Here is a 12204-nt window from a genome sequence, read left to right as displayed (position 1 = left end):
CGAACAAACACGACTTTTTTAAAAGTGCATTTGAGCTTGTATTTCACATTTGTACATGATGTTATAATATGGTAACCAGAGAATGTGACTTTAATTACAAAACGAACCCCTTTGACAAAATAGCATAGGCTGGAGGGGGAAGGTCATCTGATACCCCCGTCCATTGAAGCTAAAATATTGATTTAAAGTTCAATATATTAGGCTCTACAGTTGTCCAGGGGAATTATATTTGCTTGCATAAGTTTAAATTATTCGTTCTGCTTTTTTATTACATACCCATTAAATCTTACTATATAAATACAGCTGTGAATGTGTGAATTGTGTGTGTGTGTTTCCGTATTCAATATAACTGCCGGATACTATACCGTATTCAACGCTACTATGTATAGCACATGGTTACCGGGTAATGCACTTTGTAATATGTAAACAAAGTTTGTGCTTGAATTTCTTTAAATGAGGTTGAATTATTCGAAATACTTTTTAGCTTTCACAAAGTACCCAAAACGGTCATAAATACTGAATTTAATGAGATTGCGATGACCGTGATTTGAGACGAGGGAACATGTACTAACCAACGAGCTTTTAATCCACGATAGTTAAAGTCATTGTTACAGTAAGTTTTTTTTTCACGATTTGGCTTCTTGACAAATCCACAGGTTTATCGATTATTAATTGTTCTAAACTAATTCTGTAGCTCAATGTGTGATGGTTTCCTTTGAAAACTAATTTCTGAAAAAGAAGATGGGCTATTTCAGCAATCGTAATGTTACGGGGTAGGTAGGGGTGTTGTAAGAATTTACTAAAAAAATGAAAAAAAAACAAACCAAAATAGCGTTGTGTACTACAGTTGAGATCCCGTTGGTTCGAACACCCTCGTAATGCTAATTTTGAGAAAGTTCGACCCATCGGGTAGTTCGACCTAAGCATTCGGTACAATAACCATCGGATATTTTCCGTGATATAAGTTTGAAAGTTGAAAAAGATGCAGGCTATGTATTAAAGGGATACACCCTAGTTACGGCTAGTTGTTAACAAATTACGGCGTGTTTAAACAATTCGCTATTAAAGCCATTTTTTACAAATAAAATTGCACTTTACTACCGTTTATTTATTTAGAATATACATTTCCATTCACCTGAAGTGTTTTTTTAGTAATCCTGGTCTCCTCACGTGAAAACTTGTAATACCACAAAATGCATTTTTCGTATTTCTGAAAAATGGACACACGTTTTAGATAAAAAACTTGAGCAGACAAGGTCTAATCTATTTTTAGACAGGATAAAAAAAACCAATGTCACAGACGTTGGTATCACCACGTGACCGTTATCATTTTGGTTCGGTTTGTTTTCTCGTGCACGGTTTGCGCAATCAATATCCGATTTGTTGTTCATTTGTGAGAATTTTTGTTCACAGTTCGTGAACATTGTCAGTAACAATAAAGTTCAGACAAGTAAGTATCTCAATACAAAACGTTACAAACCCTTAAAACCAATAATTTTGTTAAGTCCTACGATATCTGGAGAGGGGATACAACCAGGACAGAACAGTTGGAACCTGTCCAGGAGAGGTGAAAAGAACGCACTCCAAGTCTGTGAAATTTGTCGTGACGTAGGCATTGTTGTGCTTCGAGCGACATCTACCGGTGACATCAGAATACAAACTTTCAAAATTATTTCAAGCAATTGGGACATGGGGATTCCCATGGTATTTATCGATATAAAACCTGCTTTTTCACTCCATTTGATAAAAACGTGATCTAAGTGTGTTGCAGGTTTGTAGATTAACCAAATTATAATTTATTTTCGCTGGATGGAACTAGGGTGTGTGGCTTTAAAAGTAAGAGTAGCAAAATAAAATAAATAAATAAAAAAAATCATAATCTTTCTTCACATGAGACATGAGACGTGAGTTTATTACTAAACGATTTGAATATTTCACAAAAACGCATACCTTATTACGAAACGAAAACAAATTGAAATATTACATACGTTCACATACCGCAGAAAAAAACAAAATGAAACGTCCAATAAATATTACACAGATAGCACAACACGAAAAGAAATGAAACATCCACAAAAGTTATACGAATGTAATCCATATTATACATGTATACAAACTGAAACGAAATAAAATGTTCACTGTTAATAGACAAAGCGTAGCACAAAACGAAATGGTATACTCAACAAAGTTATTAAATCTGGATTTTTTATGTAACGAAACGGAATTGTTTATTTCATTTGAGAAACAATTTTAACATATTTATTTTCTGAAAAAGTTTGAGTGAAAATATTTATTAGAAATTATTGAGTGAAGCTGAAGCCCCTGTGTGCGCTAAAGTAATTACAGTTGATTAAGTCACCCATTAGTTCAATCGATTAAAACAGGGTTTCGATGCCCGTAAGTCTACAAACGGTCTGCTTGCGATATGTTCAAAGTTAATCTCTAAGCCGAGGCCCAGGCGTGTGCTAATTGTTTGATTGGCATTACGATACAAGTTAATTAATCTAACAGTTACTGTAATACTAGCTGTACTTGAAAGATCACTGCACATAGCCTCTTAACAAACAACGCGGCAAGTGTGGTCAAGAAAAGATTGCATGGCTATTGTTACGATTCCGCCTACATAATCAGTCAGAAGGTTGTAATATCGTCTCGTGGACCACTTTTTCAGCTGCATGTATTTTGATACCTTACGCATCAGCGGTTCGAGAGAAATATAACTAATTACACTGACGGGACCGATAATTTGATTCGAAGGAAGGCTTATAGTCGACCCTGGACATGTTTGATCCATTAGCAGTTGGTATAATGGTTTACCGAACGAAAATTTCGGGACTTCGTTCTTGGTTCGAGCGTCGCGGTGTGTTCCACCCTTCCGAGGTCGAGCCAACGAGATTCTACTGTAGTTGTTATTCATAAAGTTAATGCAGTCAGTCCGTTAAAAGAGTAGCTGTTAACACACACAGTGAACACTTTACAGGAACTAGTCTTAATGTTACCAACTGTTATAATGGGGCGTCACTTAACTGTTGAAGGGCCCACGTGAAGCTTTGTTGGGTGTGAAGAGGTACACACATGCATGTTAAATTCAACCTGCATGTTAACCGTACATTTTATTTTTCAGGAACAGTATTCTGAAAGATCATGGAGCTGTGTGAACTGTGTAGAAAGATCCTCGACGAAGATGGGAAACTGTCATGCCAACTACTAGAGGAAGATACCCTAAAACACTGACAAGGAGACTGACTGTCAGGTTATTGGTAGAGCTGGAACCAGTTCTCAAACTTGAGTTCCTTCATGTGAAAGGGATATCGTTGGATGTAGCGAGTGAGCCCGAGGACAGTGATTTCAACGTCTTGAAGTAATCTCTTTCTTGCATGCCAACTGTTGAAGGGTGAACTGTCACCAGGCTCTGTGATGCACAATGACCATCTCACAGGAGTAGCAGAAAGCTGCATACGAAGAAACTGACATTGACTTGAAGAAATAGTGAACTATGGCTTCAGTATTTGTCTATCGTTGATACAATGGACTGCTTTTTGAAGGCTAGTTTCTTCACCTGTCAGCTATACATAAGATGCGCCCATATCTTGCTGTAGCTTGACACAACCTATATACAAAAGCTGTCTATCTGTACCTGCAGCAGATGAAAAAAATTGACAAAACCAACACTGTTGTTCATAAAAGCTTAACAGATGAACACCATGTTGTGAGATTAAGCAACATATATTGGGCTGGCATTTCATCAGACTTTACTACTGAGCAGATCCTGATGCGAGGTGGCGTCATTAGAGGGACAGGAATAACCGAGTCACAACATGCAAAGTAGGTGCTTTCCATGCCAGCATGTGCTGATATAAACACTGTCATGCAGGAAGTCACTGGATCTCGGCGACTTACGAGCGAGCGATTAGAACATAGAATCCATTTTCTGACAAATCCACACTTAGAAACATTGCTACTGGAGTCAAAGGAGATTTATCTGTCAACGTTAACAAGGCAAAGCCATAGAAGATCAAACAACAGCAGAGATTACCCTGAAGAACGAAGAACAAGCAGCATTTCTTGTGTGCCCTTGGTAGTCTTTGGAAAAGACATGCACAATCATTTATGCAAAAGCTGATACTGACTTGGAGATCGTCACTGCAGCAACAGAGTGTGCAAAAAGTAATGTTATTGCAATGGTTGGAGAAGACACCGATCTTCTCATTTTGTTAGTACGTCACACTCGTACCGACACACATGACGTTTTATTTTATTGGGACAAACAACCTTGTCATTCATTTGTGAGGTTTTTCTTCACAGTTCGGAAACATTTTCATTAACAATAAAGTTCAGACAAGTAAGTATTTAAATATAAAACTTTACAAACCCCTAAAACCATTAATTTTACGAAGTAATTTAGTTTATTCATTAAAATTACTGATATTGGGTCCACTTGACTAGAAGAAATTGGTTGAAAATGGAGGAAGCTGAATTTATATTAGGTATGTGTCACATGACCTCATCTATACCAAAGCAACAAGGCCAAATCATTTATTATTTAAGACTTTTATGCCCCCTATTGCTAGAATGTTTTTCAATTATTATATTCGATCTCCAAAAGGTATGGTGCATTTTTATACCCATACTGTAGTGAATAGTAGGCATAGTCCATTTAGAACAATTAAAAATAATTCTGAGTGTATAAATTATTGTAACTAAGTATCAGTTCATTACAAAAATTATATTTTACAAACTTTCAACTGGTATGGACGTATTGTCTGTCTGTATTGTATTGGCAAGTCTTGTTAGAGATCATGGGGGGGGGGGGGGGGGGGGGGGGGGGACGAGGTGAACTGATTACACTTAACAAACTAAATATTTCCTTTTAAAAATATTAATCAGTGTTCGTTCACTGTGCATAGTTGAAAAACATGTATTTTATCATGTAGTGGCTTTAAAAATTGAAAATTACAAACCGTGCAGGCGTGACAAGGTTATTTTTCCAAAGATACGTTTCTAGAACAGATCTAATAAACACGTTTTCCTGTTTAATGAATGGTGTTACACTCGTGTTTACTAGAATATATTTGTTTTACATCTATGTTGTTGATTTTTTTTTTTAAACTGATTGGAATATATTTTATTTCATGTACCCTACTTGTAAAATATATAATTTCTTTCTGCAAGTATCGTATTCATGCTTTTGTCGTTAGCTGAACGCAGTTTGGGACGTAGATGGTAGTCGTTTACATAATGACGTCATTAACTCAATACTACAAATTTATGCAGTCACACACATTTCTAACTTTTGCAATATGTAGATATGGTCTTTGTGATAGTGTTACAGCAAACAATATTGTGTACCATTTTCTTTTAGGTCATAGTTAATTTTGCCACAGACCTACCACACTATTAATCTTATTTCAGTGATAATGATAAAAAAACGTTGCAGCCACATAATTGTTATATGTGACACACAACAAGAATGTTTTGTGATTGGATATTGAAAATAATATAGGTCAAGGTATTCCCCAGACTTCTGTATTATAAGAAATCATGTTGTAATTATTTACAGTTAGCATCACATGCAAGCAATGTGTACAACTGCTGTCAAATTGTATGGCGGGAAATGTTTTGTCACATGCTGTCTGATTATAACAATTTGATTGTGTTCGTACCTTTTTTTAGACATGAAAAGTGATGCTTATATAATAATATATTATGACAAATGTGTCCTGATAAAAGAAACCACTACTGAAAAACAACAAACAATAGCATGCACCATTTGACGGGTCATTTCTATTATTTAAAAAAAAACAAAAAAAACCCCACATAAGATGTACAACAACAATTTAGCAAATATTTGGATATGCCATTCTAAGACACTGACATTTCCTTACTTTGTTTTCGACAAAAATGTCAAGTTATTTTTGAAAATGATTTTTAAATGAAAGCAATGCTAAGTGACGTCATTGTGATGAAGCTTGACGTGTATATACGTCAATGGCAGGAAACGGGTTAAGATAGTAACCAGTTATTCTCTGTATAAGGTAGCACTTAAAAAGGTTAACATTCAGGCCTAATAAATCATATATAAAAGGAAGTAAACTTACTGCTAATGATCAAAGAAAACGTAGACATTCTAAGTGATCTGAATAGCCTACAGGACCAATCTCCTACATCATGTGTTGCAACTTGGTAGATCACAAAATTATAGATCTTAGTGGTGGACGAGCTGCTGTTTGTGCCACTTCCACAGGATATATTGTAGCCTCTCATTGGATCATAGAACGGTATACAAGTATTACCAGTCTGATACCGTGAACCATACGTAGATGTTGTCTTATAAAAAGCTATTACATCAACGAGATCCTCAGCATCTGTTACTGTACAGGTGAATGTAAATGTCTTGTTAAGCACTGCATAAGGTGAAGACCCAGAAATGTGCCATGAAACACCTGTAAAAATAATTTTAAAATATAATTTATATAATAAAAAAAAACCCAACTCGTATGTTAATGCCCACTTACCACTCATTACTCTCATTATCCTGGGGTGGTGGGGATGGGTGTTGTTTCACAAGGACCAAATTTATGATTTTGTCTTTTTACACGTGTTAAGGAAGCTTCTAACTAAAATTTAGTTCAAAAATGATCTAGTACCAATATATACTTGACACCTCCGAAACAGGGACCCAACATTGATGAATTTTACAACGTTGATAAAGCATCTAATGACTTTTACATATATGATTCAAGCATTTCTAGAAGTAGATAATAATAATAATAAAAACTCCTTATATGTTCCCTTTTAGGCCCCACCCTGGAGGAATGGACTGGTGGGTGGGGAGAGGGTAGTGGTGAGAATGACCAAATTCACACATTTGTTTCACAAAATAAAAACAAAACAGCCGTTTCACTTTATACAACGTAAATAATACCAAGACACGCTCCAACCAGTACCCTATGACTGATATATGAAAGGACATGGTATGTGTTGTTCTGCTCTGTCTGTGGATATAATGCCTCGAAATTCGGCGTTAGAAGGAGAGGCTGTGATAGCCTTTAAACATCTAGTAGAAACCAAGGCTACTTTCACACATTTTTAAAGCGCACCCAGACAGTCTTGTTAAGGAAGTTGATTTAACCAGAAAAGATCTTTTAACAGTAATTCTGTTAAATTGGTCATTCATCAATAAAGCAATGTATTCTAGTGGTGTCGTTAAACACAACTTTGGCGGAGATTAAGACATAGCTGTTCTCATTGAAGAAACACGGCTGCTGTTCCATTTTATCACAGCAGGCAGGGTTTCTGCCAGAGGGTAAAATGGGTATGGCGCCATACCCAAATGTTTTACAGATTTTTCTCTTTTTTTAAGTTAACCTTTTGAAAAAATTAATTACTCCTATCATTACTGATTATTTTCTTAACCCTAACCCAAAACATAAACTATTTTGTTTCTGGGGAAGGCCCCCCATACACCGTGTTCACTGTAGTTGCATTCAATTTTATAGTGCCATACCCAAACATTTATTTCTGGCAGATAATGGATCAAAGTCCACTGGCTTTGGCCCATCTGAGCAGATTCTCAGGTGCTCCATAGTGCTCAATTTCAAACGGAGTCACCAGTCTCCCAATATTATCTTTATGCAAGAGAATTGCCTTTCAACTTGTGATGTAGAAACGGGCAAGACCAAAACGATCTGTACAAGTTGGAGGACGTTTGAATACAGATTTGTTTTCAGTGAATATTTCCCCCCAGATTGCTACATATGTCATAGTCTTGTGATGTTATGAGAGATCCAACTTCAGCATCATCCATTCTCCATGTACCGCACTGACATCACATTGAGAAGACAGGATATGCGCACAGTGGTCAATCAGTGAATCCACTTCGTGGTTCCCGTACATAGTAAGATCTCCTTGTTCAGTTAGCAAGTTGGCTGGATCAAATATGTCAGCTGCCATGAAGATGTTGTCTTGAATAAATGTAGAGAATCGAGATTCGATACACTCAGTGATGTCGAGAATTAACTTCGTATGATATTTTGCAAAGTCTGTCATGGTGTTATCACCTGAGGATAGCGTCACACCTCGGAATGTGTGTTGATTCTCTTCAGCTGTCTGACTGATTACGTTGCGCAGCTGTCTTCCATATTGGGTTTGGTTTGCTTTCAGAGATAGACAAACAGCTTCATTCCTGGTTCTTACATTTGAAACTGCCAAATCATCGTGTTTGCAGACAAAGAGAGAGTGCAGCTAAGTCTTCTACCAAATATTGGTATTTAGCAACATGCAAAATGAATTTGTGTGATATAAGGATTTTTAGATAGCCCTTCATTTTTGCTTTAGCTGCTGCTTTGATATTATGTCCTTTCCTTGCCCAGACGCCATGCCTTCAAACTGGCACACCAAGCAGTTGTAGTCACTCACATTCAAGTGCTTTTAATGCTTTCTGACGATGATCGATCCAAGTGCCTGTGACCTGCTTGGCTTGGCAATATTTTCATTCATCAACTCAGATATGCGCTGAGTTCTTTTGATTCTTAGCTGATCGTCTTAGCTGATAAAGGTGCCTCGTCAAGTCATCCACCTAAAATGAATAAAAAGTACATAGTGTATGTAAAATAAAAGTATATGTAAAACAAATGACACACTAAACACATTTTAATCTACGGTTATATGGGATCAGACATATGGGTGAGGACCACACAGATAATGAAAGAAAGGAAATCTGCTGCCACCACTTTTATTTCGCCTAGCAGCAAGGGATCTTTATATGCATCATTCCACAGATAGGATAATATATACCAGATTGTGTTACCATTGTGGAGCACTGGTTGTGATGTGAGAAAACTGATAAATGAGAATGTATCCATCGAGGGGGTTTGATCCTTTGACCCAAGCCCTTGGACAAGTGCTCTACCAACTGAGCTCAATCCTACCCCAGTTATGCAATGAAACATTACATTCTAAATCTTTATTGGTGCATTCTATGATGATTTTTGGACACTGTCACTCAGCGGTTATGTAATATTAAATATAATACAGAATATTGAACAATCTGTAAAAATCATGTCAACAAACCTCTGGTTACCTAAGATTTTGAAATATTGTTAATTAAGAATGTAAAATGTTGATAGATTGAAAATAAACTTAAAGATAATGACATTTTATCTTTACATTATTACAGATCTGTCTAATTTTTCTTGCATTTCTTCGTAAACATGAATATTTGAAGTATCATACTATCTAGACTATTCTATGTTCATGGCCACAAAGCATCCTGTAGTGTTGTAGATCTACTGCACAAAACAACTTCAGTATCCGTAAACGTAAGCATAATCTGTTGATATAATTGAATATTAACATATTTCATTTTCATTTCAACTTATTTCCATTCTTAAATCCAATTAAGGTTCAAAAACGCTCTTCTGGGCACATGCCAGCTATCTGGGCTGTCTGTCCAGGACAGTGGGTTAGTTGGTTACTGGTTAGTGAGAGAAGAGGGTGCAGTGGCTTTACACCTACCAACTGAGCCCTTAAGAACTCGCTCTGGGTTGGAGCCAGTACCGGGCTGCGAACCCTGTACCTACCAGCATGTAGTCTGATGGCTTAACCATTGCGCCACCGAGGTCCGTTGTTTAACATATTAATAAGTTACATATTATTTACTGTATCTTTGTAATACGTTCCCTTGAAAGCATCTGACAAAGCCAATTCCAGTCGATGAGCCAAGCAGTGTATCTTTTTTATCCAAGGCATCTCATTCTGCAGCTTCTTCAAGATCCCTCGTTTGGCCCCAAAGTTAACGGAGGCTCCATCTGCTGCAACTGTGACACACGAGGAGGAGAGATCCAGCTTCATGTCCAAACACTTTCTATCTATAGCTTCCTTGATAGCATCCGCTTATCCACTCTCTGGTTCACATATTCTGTAATAAAACAGTTTGTTTTGTTTGTCGACACCACTAGAGTACATTGGTTAATAAATTATTAATCAGTGACTATTGGATATCAAATATTGAGTAATTCTGATGTGTAATCTTAGAATGGAAACCCACTACATTTTTCCATTAGTAGTAAGAGATCTTTTATATGCACCATTCCACAGACACGGATTTTGATATGCCAGTCGTGGTGAACTAGCCAGAACAAGAAATAGCCCAATGGGCTCACCGAGAAATCAAACATTTAGTAATTCTGACGTAGTCTTGGAGAGGAAACCCGCTACATTTTTGTTTTCATTAGTAGCAAGGGATCTGTTATAGAAATAAAATTTAAAATTGATAATAAAAGTAGATATGTTAAATATATCTATTAGTTTGTGAAGGTATCTCCAGTGAATCGCTGTAGCCTACAGGCACTAAGTTTCAGAATAAACCAATCAAGACTTCTATTTCAATTTTATGACATTAAAGTTTTTACAAGTTTAGACATCTTTATTATTTGTGGAGACTGCCAAGAGAATCTGTGTGTTAAGTTCCAAAATAGACACCCACGTAAAACAGTTTAAAACAACAACAACAAAACCTTTCGGTTGTCGATAAACCTTTCTTTATGTTCTTTTTCCCCCTTCCTCTCGGTCCCCACCTCTTTTTTTTCTTCTTCCCCCCCCCCCCCCCCCCCCTCCAATGCAAGATCGTTTCACCTATCATACTTGCCCTCAGATCATTTTAAAATGCGCATATATGTAGGTATGTATGTAGGTATATGTATGTATATGAATACGGTTGTGCAGTATATGATAAGAAATGTAATGAATATAACTCCCATACATATCACATATTGTTTATATACATAATATGAAATATAAAACCTTTACCATACCGCTATACAGGTACACATAATAATTATTGTTGTATATTGTAAGACGATGATTCAAGGCACCCCGGCCTTGACATTGCCAGTGATCTGGGGGTAATAAACGTTTATAAAAAAATAAAAAAAATAAAAAATAAAAAGTTCCAAAATAATCCAATCGAAGCTTTAGGAAAAGGGCTTACATTTTTAGTGTTAAATTACTTGAAATAAAATAATTAAATAAATAAATGTTCAAACAAAATCATTTGGGTTTTGATTTTTTTTTTTTTTTTTCAATTTTATCTTTACATTATTTTGGTTGTAGCTTTTTCTCCAACAAACATAATTATTTAGCAGGCTTACCCAAATGGCCCATTTAATTATAGAATGAAAAAAGTAGAGGGAAATCCAATTCTGTCATGTGACCTTATCCACAAAAACATAAACATTGTCAGAGGACACGTTTGTCTATTTTCTTAAGTATGTTTTCAGTATTTATTGAGTATTTAAAAGTTTTTAAGGGATCCACACACCCGTTTTGGCACCTTCTTATGCCCGTGCCATGGACTCAATTATTGGCGTTGTCAGGTCCTGCACCCAGCCTAGACATGCCTGGACGTTGAATGGATATGAGCATAACTAATTTCTTTGAAATTGGAATGATTAACCTGTGCTCTTATTAGGTTCCACGGTAACTGGTTACCAACGAGATCGCATTATGGTACGGTAACGTGTTCTGCGATTACACGGCTTTCATTACAAGCTGCCAAGTATTGTAGGCTTACAGAGAAAAATATATCATATACTCGTAACACCACTAATCTCATACATTGTCGGTTTAGTTTTCAAAAACAGCAGGTGCGATTTCAACAAAACAATCAAGGTCATCGCAGCCTTTTCCGCTTGCAAATCTGAAGGTCATTGGAAGAAGCCATGATACAATTTTCGTTGTTGGCTACTGCTTAGTATCGAGTACATATCACTTAATGTAAACGGGAGTATAAAGGTGCCAAAAAGTGAGTTGGATGGAAACACACACACACACACACACACACACACACACTCTCACACTCACACACACACTCTCTCTCTCTCGCTCTCTCTCTCTCTCTCTCTCTCTCTCTCTCTCTCTCTCTCTCTCTCTCTCTCTCTCTCTCTCTCTCTCACACACACACACACACACACACATATATATATGCATGTCTAAAATTTAAATATATCTAAACCATTGCTGTAGCTACAAAGTCCCACCCACCCATCCCGCTTCCTACGCCAGTGATATATATGAACTGCTGAGAATGAGTAATGAATGGATTCAAGAATAACCACAAAAATTCAACAGTTCATATTTACTTCAGTGTTTCAATTAATTGTGAATACATTAATTTGGGTGATTTCATCATGGGTCCGTCCGATA

General features: G+C 36.6%; 1 protein-coding gene across 8 annotated transcripts in view; it reads right to left on the bottom strand.

The window, feature by feature from the left end:
• LOC121386250 (hemicentin-2-like) overlaps positions 1-12204 on the bottom strand; it is an 89251-nt gene that overhangs the window by 57092 nt on the left and 19955 nt on the right. For all 8 annotated transcript variants that reach the window (XM_041517086.1, XM_041517092.1, XM_041517094.1 and 5 more), the window contains one exon: positions 6099-6443. In XM_041517086.1, coding sequence (XP_041373020.1) covers positions 6099-6443 — 345 coding nt within the window. The remainder of the gene's footprint in view (positions 1-6098; positions 6444-12204) is intronic.

The sequence above is a fragment of the Gigantopelta aegis genome, chromosome 12 (assembly GCF_016097555.1).
Source record: "Gigantopelta aegis isolate Gae_Host chromosome 12, Gae_host_genome, whole genome shotgun sequence".
Lineage (NCBI taxonomy): Eukaryota > Metazoa > Mollusca > Gastropoda > Neomphalida > Peltospiridae > Gigantopelta > Gigantopelta aegis.
This window is presented reverse-complemented; position numbering and strand designations above follow the sequence as displayed.